At 36.3% G+C, this 20,402-nt stretch overlaps 1 protein-coding gene across 1 annotated transcript; it reads left to right on the top strand.

The window, feature by feature from the left end:
• The first annotated feature begins 1,610 nt into the window (after positions 1-1,610).
• Positions 1,611-10,530, top strand: LOC134328444 (NLR family CARD domain-containing protein 3-like). Its single transcript, XM_063009540.1, has 8 exons — positions 1,611-1,678; positions 2,139-2,255; positions 3,447-3,504; positions 3,790-3,907; positions 4,325-6,101; positions 7,707-7,883; positions 10,131-10,252; positions 10,397-10,530. Exons 1-8 carry the CDS (start codon positions 1,611-1,613, stop codon positions 10,528-10,530), a joined length of 2,571 nt encoding a protein of 856 aa, XP_062865610.1.
• The last annotated feature ends 9,872 nt before the right edge of the window (positions 10,531-20,402 follow it).

Below are 20,402 nucleotides of genomic sequence, written 5' to 3'. Positions count from 1 at the left end.
GATCACTGTGTCAGATAGGACCAATAGCAGCTTTAATTGCTGATTATAAATTGGAAAGTAAGGTAATAGATGAGCATGTTCCTTGGATAAAAGTGGCATTGAAAACATGGCGTGAGGTAGTCAAAGTGTACTGTATACAAAAATCGTCTAAAATGCTAAGATGGTGTGCATTTGATACAGATTTTCTTCCAAACGGGCTTGATTTCAGATTTAAACTGTGGATAAAAAAAGGTCTTACAAACTACTTTACCTTTCTGGACAAAGGAATTTTCATGAGCTTTAACTCATTACAACTTAAATATGGTCTGGAAAGGGATGACTTCTATAGATATTTACAGGTAAGGCATTATTTTGATCAAAATATGCCGAAATCAATAGAAAAAAGAGAGGAGGGAATTTTTAAAGTATTTCTGGCCGCAAATGATTCAGGCATATGTAATAAAATAATTTCTAGGATCTGTAATGGTTTCCAACAGGCTAAATTTGATAATACGCTATATGTCAAGGAGAAATGGGAACGAGAAGGTAATTTCCTTATTAGTGAGGATGAATGGTACAGGACATGCGAATTACAATGGAAGTCGACCCGCTCCGCTATGTGGAGGGAATTTAACTGGAAGAACATCATGCGGTATTTTATTTCCCCACTGCAGAAACGGCACATGGACACTGGCACAGAGTGCTGGAGACTCTGTGGGCAAAAGGATGCTAACCACCATCATATATTTTGGGACTGTAAAACTCTTATGCCATATTGGAAGGACATATGCAGAAATATGGAACAAATTTTTGAGTGTGAAATCCCATTAAGGTGTGAAGTCTTGTATCTGGGCAATATCTCTAATATAACACTAAATGAAAGGGATAGGAAACTAATGCTGGTTCTTCTAGCAGCCAGCAAGAAAGCAATAACGAGGAGGTGGTTAAATTCTGTGCCTCCAACCATTGACGAATGGTTGGAAATAATTCATGAGATATGTGTAATGGAAAGTTTATCCTCCTCTCTTAATATGCAGAAAGGCAAATTTAGTCGGATATGGAAACGATTCACTGAGTACATTGAGCCAATAAGGCCAGATTTCTGTTGGTCTTAGCATACTTAAGGAATTAATGCCTGAAGAGTGATATGTATGTACAACAAAACCTCCTTGGATACGTGTAGGTTTTTTTTTTTTTTTTTTTTTTTTTTTTTTTTTCTTCTTTCTTTTTTCTTTTTTTTCTCTTCTTTTCTTTTTTTCCTCTCTCTATTCTGTTCTTCTTCCCCTGTTGGGTTGGTTCATAAAGTACATAATTCTTGAAATATAGGAAAATGCCCTGTATTAATCTATCAGAGGCTCCCTCTGGTGGATATGAAAATGTAAAAATGTGTAATGTAAGGCATGTTTTTTTTTTTTTTCTAATAAAATATAAATAAAAAATAAAATAAAAAAAAATAACTAGTTGAACTAGCTGTGTGATTGCTTTGTAATATCAGTTGTTTTGTTTCTCTAAAAACTGAAACTTTCAGGTGTCCTTTGCTTTTTATATAGTTTATTTATGTTTGGTTTTACTTGTACCCCAGTGTGATGGAGGGCATGAGACCAGATTCACCTGAACCCAGCTGTATCCCCATGAAGAGCGACCAGTCAATACGACAACCACCTCTATTTGAAGATGGAGGATGCTCTACTGATCTGAGGTCAGTATAATCTCATGATGTGTTAGTGCCTCAGACCCCTGAGCCACCTAGGCACCCAGCTCTGAAAACCTTCTGAATCTGAAAACAAATCAGAACTAAATCAAGTTTAGAAAAAAATTTGAAAAAAAGAGTTAAAATAAAATTATAAAGATCTAAAACTTTTAATAATTATTTATTAGTAAAGAGTAACTGGTTACTGGACCATCCAGACCACTTTAGAGACTCTTCTACTGATCTGAGGTAGGTGACTGTGTAGGACCGCCAACAACCTCTTTGGTTAAGGCCAAGGAGGAAGTGTTTCTATTTCTAAATATATTATATCCTCTAAATGTAATATATTTTTACTTATTAAATCTTTCATAAAGTTTCCAGCTGGAATTAGGATGAAGGAATCACATTTTAAATTTAAACATTCACCCATTTATTGGTTCCTTTATGTTTGGTTTTACCTGTACCCCAGTGTGATGGAGGGTACGAGACCAGATTCACCTGAACCCAGCTGTGTTTCCATGAAGAGCGACTGGTCAATAGAACAACCACCTCTTTTTAAAGATGGAGGATGTTCTACTGATTTGAGGTCAGTATAATCTCATGGTGTGTTAGTGCCCCAGACCCCTGAGCCACCTAAGCATCAGCTCTGAACTTTCTGAATCTGAAAACTAATCAGAACTAAATTAAGTTTAGAAAAAAAAAATGCTAAATTGTAATAATAATCTTGATTATTTATTTAAGATGTAAAATCATATCAGCCGTGGTTGATTCATTAGCATACTGGTGTTATACAAAAAAGCACTGTTGATTGTAGCTAAGTTTGCAGACATTTAAAAACTCAGACATGCATTTGTCTAAATAGAAGATTTGACTTAAACTAACTAAATTGTCTGCTAGTTAAGAAAGCTTTCTAAATACTTTGTTGTGTCCTTGGAAGTGTTTGTAAAATTTTATTACCCCTGAATTAGCCAACATGACGTCTGTGTTAAAAATTAAAACTTGCATGGGATGAAGTTGTTAGTTTTGGTGGTGTGTACTAAAAATACTATATAAAATGTTTTTCCTGAACAAGCTCAAACAAAAAGTTTTTGTTTTTATTTTTAAATATTAAATATTAATAATGTAATATATTTTTACTTATCAAATGTTCCACAAAGTTTACAGCTTGAATTAGGATGGAAGAATCACATTTCAGATTTAAACATTCACCCATTTATTGTTTCCTTTATGTTTGGTTTTACCTGTACCCCAGTGTGATGGAGGGTACAAGACCAGATTCACCTGAACCCAGCTGTGTCTCCATGAAGAGCGACCAGTCAATAGAACCTCCATTTACATTTAAAGATGGTGAGGGTTCTACTGATCTGAGGTCAGTATAATCTCATGCTCTAGAGCAATGTTTTACTTCAAATTCCTTCTGATCAAACACATTAACTTCATTGAACTTACTCAACTAGCCGCTCATGTGGCGCAGCGGTAAAGTACGCTAGCTCACCAGAGTTGGGGTTTCCACCTTTCCAACTAGGTTGGGCGGCTGCATGAACAACGACGCAATCAGGGTAATTGGACACGACTAGAACAAAAAAAAAAAAAAAAAAAAAAAAAAATATATATATATATATATATATATATATATATATATATATAAAACTTAACTAGTTAAACTCAACTAGTCAATTCATTTATAGAAATACAGGAAATATGGTGTTCAGTACTGATGTGTATATTTATTGATGTAAAAGCTGCACAGTTGCTTATTTGTCTTTTTTATTTACAGACCACAAAAGAAGAAATTAAATGTTGCTTACAGAGATCAGCTGGACTCTATATTTAAGGTTTGTATGTATGTGTGTGTAATAATAATTATGCTTGTCTACTTTGCTGTTGGTTAAATGAATACTGTAAGGGATCTTATGTTGATTTTGGATTCTGGACCCTCCTTAAACGTTCTGATTTTTACGTACGTGAATGTTCTTTTATTTTTGCCAAATGGGGTATATACATTCTGTATAATGTTAGAACTACATCATTCCTTATATGGTCACATCACTCACTCATCTTTCTTTATTACCTCACATGATGCTTCTTGTGATGATCTGTTCCTCTAAATTGCTCAACAGGAACTGGAGCTCAAAGTCATCAACATGTTAAAGAATGAGCTAAACAAGTTCAAAAAGCTCCTGAATGAAGATTACCCAGCATGCTCTGAGCAGGAGGTGACGGATGTGGAAGATCTGAGTAGTTTCAGAAAGGGGCGCTGAAGATTATACGGAATGTTCTGAAGATCATGAACCAGACAGACCTCGCTAACACCCTGCAGAGAAGTAAGATACCTAAATACTTAAATTATTTATTTCTTTAACATTAGATTAAAATTCTTCCATATACATCTTGTTTCCAGAATCATCTAGGCTTTTGATTAGTCATTAGATTCTATTATATAATGTTTTATGAGCACCAGATACTTGATATTGGATGAGAATTCTAACTATGATATCGGTCACTACATCTCTACAAATAAGCCAATTATAACCATTGAGGTTTATATTTAAAAAAAATAATAATTTAGTAATAAACTTATTATTTATTACAATTTTAAATTTTATACTGTTTAGTGATCATGCAGTAAAATATTGATCATCTTCTGTTTATTAGAACTTTTAGTCCCTGTATATCAGAAAAAACTCAAATCCAATCTGAGAGAAAAATGTAAAAGAATCAGTGAAGGAATCTCCCAGCATGGAAGCTCAGCACTTTTGAATGAGATCTACACAGAGCTCTACATCACAGAGGGTTGGAGTGGAGACGTCAATAATGAACATGAGGTCAGACAGATTGAAGCGACATGCAGGAGACCAGCAGTACAGGAGATTCCCATCAAATGCAATGACCTCTTTAAAGACTCGTCCATCAGAACTGTGCTGACTAAAGGAATCGCTGGAATTGGAAAAACAGTCTCAGTGCAGAAGTTCATTCTGGACTGGGCTGAAGGAAAAGCAAATCAGGACGTCGTCTTCATATTTCCACTTCCTTTAAGAGAGCTGAACTTGTTGAAGCATGAAAATCTCAGTCTGATGGAACTTCTTCATCAGTTTTTCCCAGAAGTGAAAGGTCTGACATCATTAAACTGTGATGTTCATAAAGTTTTGTTCATCTTTGATGGTCTGGATGAGTGTCGACTGCCTCTAGATTTTCAAAGTAATAAGCGATTGTGTAACATAACAAAGTCAGTAAAAATGGATGTGCTGCTGACAAACCTCATCAAGGGAAACCTGCTTCCCTCTGCTCACCTCTGGATCACTACTCGACCAGGAGCAGCCAATCAGATCCCTACTGAGTGTGTAGACCAGGTAACAGAGGTACGAGGGTTTAGTGACCCCCAGAAAGAGGAGTACTTCAGGAAGAGGATCAGTGATGAGAACCTGGCTAGTAAAATCATCAAACACATAAAGTCATCAAGAAGCCTCTACATCATGTGTCACATTCCAGTGTTCTGCTGGATATCAGCCTCTGTTCTAGAGAGAATTCTGGATGGAGCCAAGGGGAAAGAGATCCCCAAAACTCTGTCTCAAATGTTCACTTACTTTCTGATCTTTCAGATAAAACACAAGGAACAAAAGTACCATGAGAAATCTGACCCTGATCTACACCAGACCAGGGAGACGATACTGGCACTGGGAAAACTGGCCTTCCAACAGCTGGAGAAAGGAAACCTGATCTTCTATGAAGAAGACCTGACAGAGTGTGGTATTGATGTCAAAAACACATCAGTGTACTCAGGAGTCTGCACCCAAATCTTCAAAAAAGAGGCTGGGCTGCACCTGGGTCAGGTCTTCAGCTTTGTGCACCTTAGTGTTCAGGAGTTTCTGGCTGCTTTATATGTATTTCTCACCTTCATCAACAAAAACAGAAATGTGCTGGTGAAGAAACACACTGTAATTTTTAACATCTTTAAAAACTCTGTGTCTGACTTTCTGAAGAGTGCAGTGGACAAGGCCTTACAGAGGGAGAATGGACACCTGGATCTTTTCCTCCGCTTCCTCCTGGGCCTCTCACTAGAGTCCAATCAGACTCTCTTACGAGGCCTACTGCCACAAACAGGAAGTAGCTCTTACAACAAAGAGGAAACAGTCAGGCACATCAAGAAGAAGATCAGTGAGAATCTTTCTCTAGAAAAATCCATCAATCTGTTCCATTGTCTGAATGAACTGAACGATGATTCTCTAGTGCAGGAAGTCCAACAATATCTGAACAGAAGAGGTTCCATTTATAAAGAAGGACACAGTCTGTCTCCTGCTCAGTGGTCGGCTCTGGTGTTTGTGTTGCTAAACTCAGATCAGAAGCTGGATGTGTTTAATTTGAAGAAATATTATCCATCACATGAAGCTCTTCTGAAGCTCCTGCCAGTGGTGAAAGAATCAAGAAAAGCTAAGTGAGATTTATTGATAAACCTTTGCCCAGGTGGCGCCCAGGTGGTGCAGTGGTAAAGTTCACTAGCCCAATTTTATTTAGAGCTCAGTTTACATAAACATGACGTGTAAATTACATGTTTAGACTCATGCACTAGTTTTATACAGAATGTAGAATTTCACCTGAAAGCAGGAGCAAAAGTATTTGTACTTCTAACCCTGAATGTTAGTGACAGCAGTTTCTACGTAGAGCTTCCTGATAATAATTAGTTCCCAGTCGTGCTGTGCAGAAATACAGCAGTGAGAGTGAAACCTTTACAGAGTAAAATAGTGAGTAATTATGGAATATACATCTAATTTAGATAAAATTACTGGCTCACTTCGTACTGGTCAGGACCATGGTGGATCCAGTGCTACTCGAAAACGTTTCTAAGGAAGTAGGAACACACACTGGTGACACAAACACATACACACAGTCACTTTCATCTATGTTTTAGGATGGAGATTGAAATTGGGTTGTATTTTATAATCTGTGAGTAACATTGTATTAATTCTCAGTCGCTACACGGCTATAGTTAGCGCTTCCACTATTTTTGACTGTGTAGAAATGTGAAGCTCCACCCCTTCGTAAATCAATACAGTAGAGCAGTCCTGATTCATCATTTCAACTGCTTTCACTTTCATCTACAGTGCAGTCTGATCTGATTATTTCTCTCCAGGTTATGGGGTTGTAATTTAACAGAGGAAAGTTGTGAAGTTCTGTCCTCAGTTCTCAGTTTAAACTTCTCCAGTCTGAAACATCTGGACCTGAGTAACAATAAACTGAAGGATTCAGGAGTGAAGCAGCTCTCTGCTGGACTGGAGAATCCACACAGTAAACTGGAGATACTGGAGTAAGATCTTCACTTTCACAAAGTTTTATACACATTCATTCATTTACACTAATTACTTTATCCTGGAAACAATCAGCGTAAACAAATAAACCATCTCGGGGTGGCACACACACACACACACACACACACACACTTTTAGAGACAATGTTGAAATGATTACTGATTAAGAATCATCAGTTCAACTGCTTTCACTTTCATCTGCAATGCAGTCTGGGTAATATTATCAGATGGATTCCACCTACTGCTGTAGGTGACATATTTCATTTATCTGATTGATCTGATTATTTATCTCCAGGTTGTGGAATTGTGATCTAACAGAGAAAAGTTGTGAAGTTCTGTCCTCAGTTCTCAGTTTAAACTCCTCCAGTCTGAATAATCTGAACCTGGGTAACAATAAACTGAAGGATTCAGGAGTGAAGCTGCTCTCTGCTGGACTGGAGAATCCACACTGTAAACTGGAGATACTGGAGTAAGATCTTCACTTTCACACTGTAGATACAGAAGCTCGTTCATACAGAAACTGTTATTGATGTGTGTATGAGTTTGATATTTTATTTATTTTCCTTACACAGGATAAAACACGTTATCATTAATATAATACAATAGTTTTACATGTTGAAGATTTCTCAGTGATGTTGTCTGGTTGTGGATCTGAATGAAGATGGAGGAGGAGGAGGTGGGAGAAGATGATGTATGAGTTTTATTAAATGATTTTTATTAAATTTTTATCTGCAGGTTAAATAGCTGCAGTATTACAGGTGAAGGTTTTACTGCTCTGGCTTCAGCTCTGAAATCAAATCCATCATCACGTCTGAGGGAACTGTATCTGAACCGCAACTATCCAGGAAAATCAAGAGTAAAATTGCTCCAGGATCTACAGGAGAATCCACAGTGTAACCTAGAAAAACTAAGGTAATTTACTGTTGCTTTATACACAGACACACCTAAACACACACACATACACACATTACACACACACATGCAGTGGTATGTCTGTCTTATTGTGGAATTAGAACTTCTCATTAGCAGAACTTCATCTGTATCAGGGATTTTCAGTGAACAATAAATCATGTAAAATGTTCTATCATTGTTCCAGCTGGTGTGTGTGTGTGTGTGTGTGTGTGTGTGTGTGTGTGTGTGTGCTGGTATTTATACTGGTTCTGATTGTGTTGAGTCTGATAAGTGACTGAAACATCTGATCATGTCTGATCTCTTCTATAGCATCTGATACTAATACATATTGAATTATAAGAAGAAGATGAAGAACTGTGGAGATAAACACCATCTACTCCTCACACTGGGATTCTACATGGTGACACTTTGTTCAGCTTCTTACTGCTCGAATCTGTAAACATGTTTCCTTTATAACTGTGTGCTCCTCTCATGATATCACTTCCTATACACATATCCTCCTTCTATACATTAGTACTGAAGCAGTGAGATTGTAGCAGCTTTACTACAATTTTTCATAATTGGGTTAAAATTAGTAGGTAAACAGAATAAAAGTCAGTTCAAATGCATGTGGCATTTCTGAGCTGTATTGTGACTTTAGCAATGGAGGGCAACAATAGAAGAGGAGAGCGTGTCAGAGGTGGTGGGTGAGGAGGAAGATGAGGACGACCAAGAACAAAAGCAGTCATATAAAATACTGCATTCTGTGTAAAGCAACACATGTATACAACGACATGAGGCCTGTTAGGCTGTGTCACATTTAAACTAAAACCCATGAAGAGGCCCCATGAATAAAGCTGGATTTAGTCTTACTAAGAGGTGGAGAAGAGGTTGCAACATAACTAGTCAACATGCATTTATAGAAATGCCTGTTCATCATGGTGGCAATGTGACCATGTAGCCTAGTGGTTAAGGTACTAGACTAGTAAGCAGAAGGTTGCAGGTTCAAACCTCACCACTGCCAGGTAGCCACTGTTGGGCCCTTAACCCTCAGTTGCTTAGACTGTATACTGTAAGTTGCTTTGGATAAAAGCGTCTGCTTATTGCTGAAAATTTAATTGTAAAATGTATGTGCGGCCATCAAAAGCAATGGGGTTCTCCATCATCATGTTACATTAGGACCCTACAACACAGAACATCAAACATTTCTGGATGGTCTACAAGACACTTTGCTTGAACTTGAGCGGGGGATCCTGTCTCACACACACACTTTTGTTTTTATTACTACCTAAATTTAGTTCATGTCACTGTTCATTTTTATTTCTTAAATTGTTATTACGATTTGCACTGTTTTTCTTACATTTTTACATGTATATCTTAAATTTTTATATATTATATATTTTCTATTACTATTATTATTATTATTATTTTGTATTTTTTTATTATTATATTTCCCAAATATGTAACTAAGCTTTGGCAATACAAATGTCCATATTTTGTCATGCCAATAAAGCAACAATAGAGTTTGAGTAACGGTCTGCCTTGTGCCATGCCTGCAAGCTGGGCATAGTGCAAGAATAAATCATGGCCAACAGCTGATCAAGAAACCCCCTTCGTCTTGGGTATTCTGACAACTAAGCATGTAAAAGCCATGTAGTTGTATTAGAGTATATCTGTAGTACATCACAGATTCATTATAGACTCTATAGAGCACAAACATTCTCTCACTGAATTAATCTGAAACATCCTTGCTCTTCTTATAATTCCAAGCAAGACCAACTCAAAGACAACATCAATGAAGTTAAAGTGGTGGATCTGTAAATGGTTAGTTAAATTAAATTTAATTGGTGTTTAATTATCAGACTTTTATATTAGGGGGCTGTGGTTTTGACCAAAGCCCAGCTAGTCAAAGCATGTCCTTGGCATAGTTGCTATAAATAACTTTGTTGGGTGGCATCAAGCAGGAGAAGCAATATGATGTAGTACACAATGTATTAATTTCTTATTTGCTGGTAGCCTGGTCCTGACTGGGTGTGGAAGTTTAAGGGGGACAGGACAAATGTACTGGTAAAACTCACCCCAATCTGTGCCAGCTCCACTTCAGTCCACATACGGTCTGTTGGATTCCTAACCATATGTATTAGACTGACATAGAAGGTAATCAGACTCTAGGAGAGAAATGCTCTAAATGTTAATAGATGACATATAACTCGAATTATTTGATACATGTTTTTGAATCATCTTTGTTGTGTTACCCTACCATTACAGCTGCCAGTACAAGTTAAATTTCTTTTCCAGCTGCACAGATGCAATGGTAGCCTGGAGAGTCACTGAAAACAGTCTAAAGCAATTGAAACAGATAAGAGATGCAAGCAGTGAATGGAACACAAGTAGTATGTATCGTACACTTTCTGTCAAAAAATGATTTATGACCCTTGATTTATGACCCCCCTCTGTGAGTGACAGGCTAGTTTGATTGACAGGTCATGTTGTCATGAATATGACATACCTATCGCCGTCGGTTTTTTAACCAGATCCATTGGAGGGGTCGGCATCTAAACATCAGAAGTTACCAGATGGTAATGAGGATAGTGAAACACTCGCTGATACTCTAGAAGTGAAAGCTGTATCTGAGCCAATCAATGATGTTGATGCAGTACTGCATTAAAACTAATAAAGTCCGCCGTTGTTGTAATCCTACAACACATTATAGACAACAAACTGAAGGAAACATTTCTCGGTTGTGAAGTGAATCACCCCAGTCAACTTCGACATTCGTGTCTGTTTGAGCTGGATATTTTCTTTTTTGAAAAATACTATAAAGATATAACAGAGACTCTTTTCACACCGGGGTTAAAACATGTCATAGCAGAACTTCTAAAGCATGCTGGAATACGATTACCACTTCTAAAAATTCAAGAATGTGCTGAAACAGTTGTCTGTGAATTACAGTGTGAGCCATCCATTGTGGAAAAGCTAGAGGAAATAAGAGAAAAGCTGGTTGATCACACATCCGAACAATTTGTAGCCGACGCTGTTGACTGTTGGAAAACTGGTTTAAAGACTTGCAGCGCTGTTTAAGTCACGATGGGGAATGTTTGCGGATTCCAGGGGCTGGCAGACCATGTGTTAAAACATCGTGTAAGCAACGATTTGAGAAGTTTGTTGTATAAATGTATTGACGATAGTGTGGATGATTTTAGATTGTTTAATAGCATGTATGTTGTTGATGCTAAATGTTTACAAAATTTCAAGAACCAATTAAATATTGTTAAATCGACGTCAGATGATTGGTGTTATTTGACACAGTTATGTATAGATTCTAACTATGCAGCCCATGTGACTGTTAGTAAAATTCTGTCTCTTATGCCTACGAGTGACAATACAGTAAAAATCAGTCATGTGCTTTGCCTATGCGCATACATATTAGACATTTGTGTGATAAAACTTTTAACAATGACGCCAATTAATGTTTGTAAAGTGATTGAAACACTTGTTGAACATCTAGTAGAGAGAAATGTAGATGTATGTGTGAAATTTCTAGATTTCATTGATGCATTGTGAGTTTTTGAATAAAAAACAGTCAACCAAACAAATCTGGGGTCATTATTTTCTGCAATGTCGTCTATCAACATGGCAAATCTTTTAAGAACGGTTTATTACACACCATCTAATTCAGGTTCATTAGGCGGTAAAAATAGTTTGAAACGAGGTGTTTTAGAGAATACAGGCGTGTGTCTGTCTGATCAACAGGTTTCAGACTGGTTAGCTGGTGAGGATGCGTACACATTTCACAAACCCATACGACATAATTACAAAAGAAACAGGGTTATAGTATACGGTATTGACTCTCAATTTCAAGCCGATCTTGTTGATATGAGTGCATATTCTAGGGAAAATGACGATTATAAATATATGTTGACATGTATTTAGCAAATACGCATGGACCCGCTTGTTAAAAAATAAGTCGGGTTTGGAAGTCTCAAAGGCATTTGCATCCATACTAGAAGAAGGTAGAGTTCCGCAAAAGTTACAGACTGACAGGGGTAAAGAGTTTTTCAACAAACATTTAGAAAAATTAGTATCAAAAAACAAAATTACACATTTTGCTATAGGTAGCAAGCTAAAAGCTAAAAGTGTCATAGAACGTTTTAACAGGACAATAAAAAGTCGTATGTGGCGATATCTAACGGCTATAAATTCCAAAAGGTACATTGATGTTTTACAGGATATAATGCGTGGTTACAATGATAGTTACCACCGTAGTATCAAAATGAAGCCTGTCGAAGTGACAAAAGAAAACGAATCTATTGTGTTTAAAACGTTGTATGGTGAACAAAACAAACTAGACAAGAAAACCACATTGAAGTACAAGATTGGTGATGTGCGTATTTCTAAAGTCAGGGGTCCATTCACAAAGGGCTATGAAGAGAACTATACACAGGAGTTTTTCAGCATATCAGAATGTATTCAACGACAACCGCCTGTATATAGATTGGAAGATTATGACGGTGATATTATACGGTAGTTTCGATAATTATATACACTGTAAAAAATAAACATTTTTTTACAGGTTTTCCCAGTACATTTTTACAGTTTTTCCCTGTATTTATAAAAGACAGAATTTTTTTGTAAAATTACAAGAATAAACTGTATATTGAAAAGTGTCATGTGATTTACCATAAAAAATCTGTATAAATGAAATACATAAAAAATCTGTTTTTTAACAGTTTTTAGATGACACTTTTAACAAAACTAACTGTAAAAATAAAGTAATCTTCATTGACAAAAATAGCAGAATCTTCTGTAATTTTCAAAAAAAAAAACTTTTGTTATACCGATATATCACTGTCAAATAAATAAAAATACTGTTAATAATGCATTTAAAAATGTACAATTGCAAAAAAAATATGTGATCAAAGAAAGAAATATTTAGTAATTTTGCATTTCTTAACCACTACTTTACATACATAAATTGGAAAAACAAAGGTATTGCCTACCTTATTAGACAGGCAACAATACAATTTAAACAGATTTTAACTTTTACTTTATTTATGCATTTGTATTAATTTAAAGATTGAATTGTTAAATAAGTGCATTTATACAAACTGTGTAAAACCATAGTCAAATTTAAAACGTTATTAACTGTGATTTATTCTCACATTTATAATATTTAAATCAAGCATAATTTACCCATCCCCACATTCCCCAATACACAGAAAAATGTATTACAGTCCATCTGTGCATGTTGGGTGCACATTCCAACCAGAGCACCACAGATATAAAACGATGCTCTAACCTCCCAGTTACACACTTTTGAGTGCCTGTTGGTTTTGCATAAAGAATATATGCTGGTGTGACACAAATCAATTACATTTTAGATTTAAACATGACTGCATTGTGTTTATTAGTTAACTTAACTTAGTTGCTTTATTTCCCTGGAACTACTTAATGCAATAAGTTTATCAGGTGAAACCGGATATGACGCACCGGGGATTACGCAATACATCGTGAAGGCACCTTGTGTTTCAATGGCGTCTCAGGTAATGTGAAGCTTTACAAAATCTTTTTTCATATGTCTAATTGCATGCTAATCATGATGTTTATCTTATTATATTGTTTAATATAGCTCTTTAGTTGAATAATATTCAAGTTTTATTGCTGTACATGCTTTATTTGTTTAAAAATGCTAACGCTAATTCGCACGTGCTAATGCTAACGGCGGACCTGCTTATAGTGATTTATTTATTAACATCTTTCCAGGGATTCTGTGAATAATATTGAAGTCTTGAGGCAGATTTGAATAGATTGCCGTCGGCTGACTGTATATTAAGTCCGGCTGCGCTGTGTGTGATAACGTTGCATTGCCGTGGTGCTAGCTAGTGCTAAGCTAGTCAAGTTCAACAGCCAGTATTTTCAACTTGTGGCAGTAAGATAAAAATGTGGAAATTCTTATTATTTATTCTGTTTGGTTCTTTTACTTACTTTTTAGTTTTATGTATTTTATGTCTTTTCTTTTTTAAGCTGGTAATTTCTTTATAAATATTTGTCTTGCTGATTTTGATTTCCTTTAGTTTTCTTTAGTAATTTTTTATTTATATATCATTTTAATAGTATCCAATTTCATCTACAGTTTAGGATTCCCCCAATCACGCAATACCATCAGCGCTAGGAGGGTGAAGGTAAGCACAAGTTTCCTCTGAGTTGTTACAGCAACCACCCCATCTTTTACGTCTGAGTTAAAATAAAGGTTAAAGTGAGATATGTTAAGTCCTAAATGGATATTTGTGTACTGTTAAGTTCAAGAAAGTGATTTTTTCCCCCTCTGTTCCATTGTAGGATGGTGATATGGCTGCAACTGAACGGGGGATTGAGGAGACTGTTCTGGGGATCTGTGTGACTAGAGTTGAGGGAGCTGAAGCCATGGATCCCCTGCCAATACTGGAGTGGTATTAGAAGGTGGTGTGGTTCTTGGGCAGTGTGTTCCTTGCCTTTGCAGTTCGGGCTGATTTATGCCTTATACTGTATATTTATAACCTTATGATTTAGAACTTGAGTTACCCTCCTACATTCAGATACACTTTTGATGTACTCCAAAACTGTTTGTTTCTGGAACTAGATGCTAACAAACTGTCATGAAGCTCAATTACTAAATACCAAGCTGTTCAGTGAGATGTAGTCCATACTGAGTATTACACTTGTGATGTACTGTTTATCGAATCCCACTGTGGTTGCACTTTCTGAAAACTTCAATGTTGGTACTGTGTTTTGTACATAATTCAGATTTATACGTGTTTCATGTTTTGTAGACATTTCACTTAACTGTATGGTGCTTTGTTAAACATTTTCCATTTAAATGAATTCTGATTGCACTTATTGTATTGTATTGTATGCTGTATTGTGTTAAAGACGTCTGATTCTTACACTGATCAGCCATAACATTAAATATATAACATTACCTCGTTTCTACACTTACTGTTCATTTGTGTGAAAATTATTTGGGTCAAAAATAGCTGAACTGTGGTGGATTTTGATCCATTTTGATGCTGAATTTAACAAAAGTTATTTATATACTGCATTTTCATACTGCAAGTTCTGTATATGTTCTAAAGTTCTATATAACATGTAAGAGCTGCAAAATTTCACAGTAATTTAAAGTGTTATGCAGACAAATCTTAACCTACTTCTAATTTTTTTGAGCTTATATTTTTAAATGAAGAAAAACAATTTAAAACTACAGGTAACATGTTTTAGGGAAAAATGCTTTTATTTTGACAGTTTATTAATGTATTTCAATAATAAAAAAAGACAATTTAACAGATAATTTTTGCAATACCTCTGACAGTTAATTTAAAATTGGGCTTTTGCTAAGTAAAATTACATGGGTTTTTTTGTTTTATATGCTAATTTCTTGTGATAACAGTAGAATATATCTGTACTTAAACTTTTCTTTATCATTTATAAAGAGAATTATTCTGTTTTTTAGAGGTGTATGACACTGTTCTAACAATTAATATATGTTAAAAATAGAAGATTTCATGAAAATATAGGACAATTTCCTGTAAAATTACAGTGATAGATGTTAATTATGGTAAATATAATTACCGTTTTTTTACAGTTTATCTCCGTTTTAAATTTTACAGTATTTTTCAATTTTTTTACAGGCATTCTCTGGCGCCCCTGCTGCCAGAAAAATACCGTTTTTTTACGCTATTTTTTTTTACAGTGTACGATAATTATAAGGTAGTTTCTATGAAGAAGAGTTGCAAAAAATCCACATGTCTAGGGATAAAACGTTTAAAGTTGAAAAAATTTTAGATAAAAAGAAACAGGGTAAAAAAACAATGGTATTAGTGAAATGGTTAAGATGGCCATCAAAATTTAACAGTTGGGTTTCTGAAAATGATGTAGTGGACATAGAAAGGCCTTAAAAGATGTGTAACTACGCAAACTAGTTCATTTACATGCTTGGACAATATGGATGACAACGGTTTTTGCGTCACTTTGCCGTGCAATTCGTCTAGGTCTGTGTACCCTGACAACCAAATTTCTAATTATAGAACAAAACTATGTAAACCCATCGATTTAAAAGGTGACTGGGAAGTAGGTGTGTTAGAGTTTCAGTACCCGCGAACATGGAATACATTTTGCGAGACAGATGCCACATTTAAAGTAAATGACAAAAAATTGGGTAAAACAACAAAAATAATGATACCCACTGGATATTATAACAATATACAAGCACTGGTTGACGAGATTAACATTCATACAGCAGAACATTCGATAGTTCTTGGTTATGACCAAATAAGACACAAGGTTTTTTTTAAGACGCGGTCTGATATAGGGCTGAAATTTTATGGTAAACTAGCCATCATTTTAGGTTTTACACCTGGGGTGTTACTAGAGTGTAGTGTTAAAACGGAAGATTCAGATGTCAAACAGAAACAGTACGCGCCACACCCGGCCGACATCTATGGTGGTTTCTATGCGTTGTTTGTTTACACAGACATCATTGATTACCAGATGGTTGGTGACAGTTTTGTACCCTTGTTAAGATGTGTACATATAACGGGACAACCATGATACTGTCACTATTAGATACAACAATCCACACTACGTGTCGATAGGAAAGACACAGATAAACGATATCGCCATAGAAGTGAAAACTGACCAGAACCAACACGTACATTTTTGCTACAGGAAAGTGGTTGTAAAGCTACATTTTAGACCTGTAAAACAAGCAATTAGGTTTTGAAAATGGATACTTTCAACAGACATGCCATGGACCCGGAACGTTACATTTCTTACCATCAAAATCAGACCGGAGGCCTCATGCCGGGCTATACAGGTAGTCCGGCAATGTATGGCGCAGGCTTTGGAGGGATTTTTAGAAATTTATTTAGAATGGCTATACCACTGTTCAAGAGAGGGTTTAGTATAGCCAAACTACATCTAAAAACAGCCGCTAAAAACATTGTAAGCGATGTTGTCAGCAATGGTCTGTCGCGTGTGATGGAACACAAACACAATCAAGATGGTTCGGGCATGTTGGTGATGGCACGAAAATCTGTAAAACGACCTCCTGGTAAGAGGCGTGGCTGTCCTGCTAAGAAAACCAAGCGTGCGACGAAAAAACACATAGTGTCAAAAAGGAAGAGAAAGGGTAAACAGACGCGGGCCCCATTCAGTAGAAAGACTTTGAATACCATATTCTAATCATGGCTCTACTTCATCGTATGTCTGAAGAGTGTATTAAATCAGAACTGGATATGTTTACAGTACCTTTAACACAAACAGCTATAGAGAAAAGTACCTATGTCGAAATCCCTCCGTTGTCAGCAATATCCGACACAGCTCCATTGGAGTTTTTCATAGCCGGACATGGCGAAGATTATACGGATCTAAATAACACACTCTTGTACCTTCGTCTTAAAATCACAAGACCTGATGGAACCGACATCGATGATGGTGCAGCTGTGGGGTTGATAAACTATCCAGGGGCTACGATATTTTCACAGGTCGATGTGTCACTAGGCGACAGGCTGATATCGCAGAGTTCAAGTACATACCCATACCGTAGCATAATAGAATGCCTAGCAAACTACGGGAAGGATACCCTGGAAACTGTTTTTTCTGCGGGGCTATTTTATCAGGACACAGCTGGGCATATGGATGAAACAAACCCTGCAGGGAACAACCAAGGCTTGACAAAGAGGGCAGCATTTACAGATGGTAGCAATGTGGTGGAACTGTTGACCCCAATTCATAGCGACATATTTTTTCAGGAGAAATTGATGCTTAATGGTGTTGATATAAAAATTCGAATGACACGCTGTAAGGATGAATTTTGCCTAATGCGGAATGATGCGTTAGCGTACAAAGTCAATATTCTCTCAGCATCATTATTTGTTAAAAAAGTGTCTGTCTCACCGGGTGTAAGGCTGGGTCATGCACAGGCCTTGTTGTCGACAACAGCTAAATACCCTATTGATAGAGTGTGTCTAAAAAACAAATTTCAATACCTGCTGGGACACGCGTTTCTAATCATGAAAATTTATTTTTAGGAACGTTACCAAAGTCGATCATTTTGTGTATGGTGGAAAACCAGGCCTTTGCGGGGGCTTATAATAGGAATCCATTTGCATTTAAACATTTTGACGGAGTTTCTAGCCGTCTATTTAGATGGACAACAATTTCCAGCTAAACCACATCAACCCGATTTCCAATCCGGCTCAGCAGTGCGAGAGTTCTTCCAGTTAGCCCTAGTGTCAGGAAGACATTTGAAAAACCAAGCCTTATCTATTAATAGACAGGAGTTCTTACAGGGCTACACACTACGCGTTTAATCTCACACCTGATGAGGAATGCGGTCAACATGTGTCCTTGGTCAAATCGGGTAATATTAGATTGGAGGCCCGTTTCAGACAACCACTCCCACATACCGTAAATTTGATTGTGTACGCCGTTTTTGATAGTATAATCGAAGTGTCTAACCGAAGACAAGTTTTGGTGGATTTTTACTGATGAATACTTTAGAACTGACAGCTGTTATGGATAAAGTTGCCGTCAATATACATTTTCTTGGTGTGTTAGCATGTGACCAATTACCTACAAATGTCATAAGGAAATTACCAACAATGACGATTATTAATACACACACACATCTGATCTTCCTGGCGAACACTGGCTAGCCGTATACATAAACGAAGATAGTGTTGGGTATTTTTTTGACAGTTTTGGAAACACTCCAGACTATGAAATGTTTTCTAAAATGATTAGTGATTTTCTTAAAACCTCGTGCATAACACAATATTATTCTAACAGACAAGTACAAGCCATCACATCAAGCACATGTGGCCAACACTGTTTTTTCTATACCACATGGTTAAAGGGTACCGTTATGAAGATGTCCAAATATGGTTTTGATTTAGTAAAAAATGACAAAATGGTGTCAACTTTTGTGAAACATATGTATCCATGTATTTGTAAAAACAGATTGTTTAAATGTGTACAACATGTTCAAAAAGGAGAGATGTTTATTGTATAACATCTCGCTGTGTGTGATGTAAAATTGTTAAATAAAAACAAACAAAGCAAATATTTTTAACTTTGACTTATTTATTTACAAATATACCATATGACAACTGACATCAAATTACATACATAATAATACATAATCGAGTAAACAACATACACAGCAAATAAATATACAACATTTAAAAAGAAAATTAAAAGTTTAACCATTTGCTGTCATCTAGAACGGGTGAGACAAATAATCCGGGGGTTTCAACAGTCCTAACAGGTGTTGCATAATCAGCAGGTATTTTATTTTTTAACAAATTAATTTTTTTGTCTGACATGCTTGTTTGGTATTGTAGAAAGAGGTATGTTTAAAACAGCAAAAGCCTCTAGAAACTCACCCCACCCCAGAGGTCTACGATCATCGCTAACCCGGGGCGGGGTAGTGATGCTTTTCACCAAATCCAGAATATGTGACCCAGGGATCGTGTGGCCATTTAAGACAAACTCCTGATTCATTCCAGGAAGACACATCTTTTGACTTAGACATTTTATCTAAAACATACTGAACATTCCGCCTACTTCGAGCTGGTACATTTCTAAGAACATCGTTGATTACAGAATTCTCATCATCAGTCTGATCAATAATGTTTGTTTCCTTATTAACATGATCCATGGGTGGTAACAACAATGTTAAAGTATTGGTCTCCATATCACGGTGTTTAGCAATTGCTAAATATCTCTAAGACAGCCGTATAAAACTTGGCCTTCTCATTGGGATCGAGATCACTCCTAGCCAAAATATTTCTAATAGACGCATCCAAGTCGTTTTCTACAAAATTACTGATAGACCCTCGGTTGTTGTCGTTCTTTAACTTATCCAGCTGGTGTTGTGGTACCAGAAACAATTTTTCAGCAAACTCCATCTCTACAGTTTGGCTGTTATCAAACTTGTTATAAATGGTAAAGCAACGCTTAACAATGGTAGTAGAAAACCGCCTTTCTGATTAATTACTTTCTTTTTCCGTGAAACACAAACTTTTTTATCAGCGAAAAATTTAATTTCAGTCTTTTTCTTTTTTAACGTACAATATTGTTTGGGCGTGAGAGGTATGGTACCGTTAAGCACGTTAAGAGCTACTTCACACAGAGTTAAAATGAGCTCATTAGATGCTGTTTGTAAAATAACACGTCTCTGTGCCGGTTTAGCTTTAAATAAAAGTTTAAGAAGCGGTAGGTTTTTATATAGTCTGTCCGACATGTTGGTCTAGCGACGTTTTTTCTGGATGTAAACAGGTGTGTTTGAAAGCAGATCTGTTCTGAGACGAAAGTTTTCAGGAGTCTTTGCTTTATAATCAATCAAAAGGTGGCCGAACGGTTTACTTACAGCATTTTGAAAACATTCCATGAAAAATTTGGTATTGCCAGGGTACATCTGTCTACCTAATACACAAATCTGATTGTTGTCTCTAGGATTTTTAAATAATATGAGATAGTTTGTGTTCAAACTAATTGTCCTGC

The sequence above is a fragment of the Trichomycterus rosablanca genome, chromosome 15, assembly GCF_030014385.1.
Source record: "Trichomycterus rosablanca isolate fTriRos1 chromosome 15, fTriRos1.hap1, whole genome shotgun sequence".
In the NCBI taxonomy this organism is placed as follows: Eukaryota; Metazoa; Chordata; class Actinopteri; order Siluriformes; family Trichomycteridae; genus Trichomycterus; species Trichomycterus rosablanca.
Note: the sequence above shows the minus strand (reverse complement) of the source record. Positions and strands in the feature narration are given on the sequence as shown.

Excerpts from the sequence above, each read along its gene's own strand:
- LOC134328444 (XM_063009540.1), top strand. The coding sequence starts at position 1,611 with ATGAAGAGCGACCAGTCAATACGACAACCACCTCTATTTGAAGATGGA. Across the intron at positions 7,884-10,130 it reads TGTAACCTAGAAAAACTAAG|CTGCCAGTACAAGTTAAATT; the intron begins GTAATTTACTGT and ends CTACCATTACAG. Across the intron at positions 10,253-10,396 it reads AAGCAGTGAATGGAACACAA|ATCCATTGGAGGGGTCGGCA; the intron begins GTAGTATGTATC and ends TTTTTTAACCAG.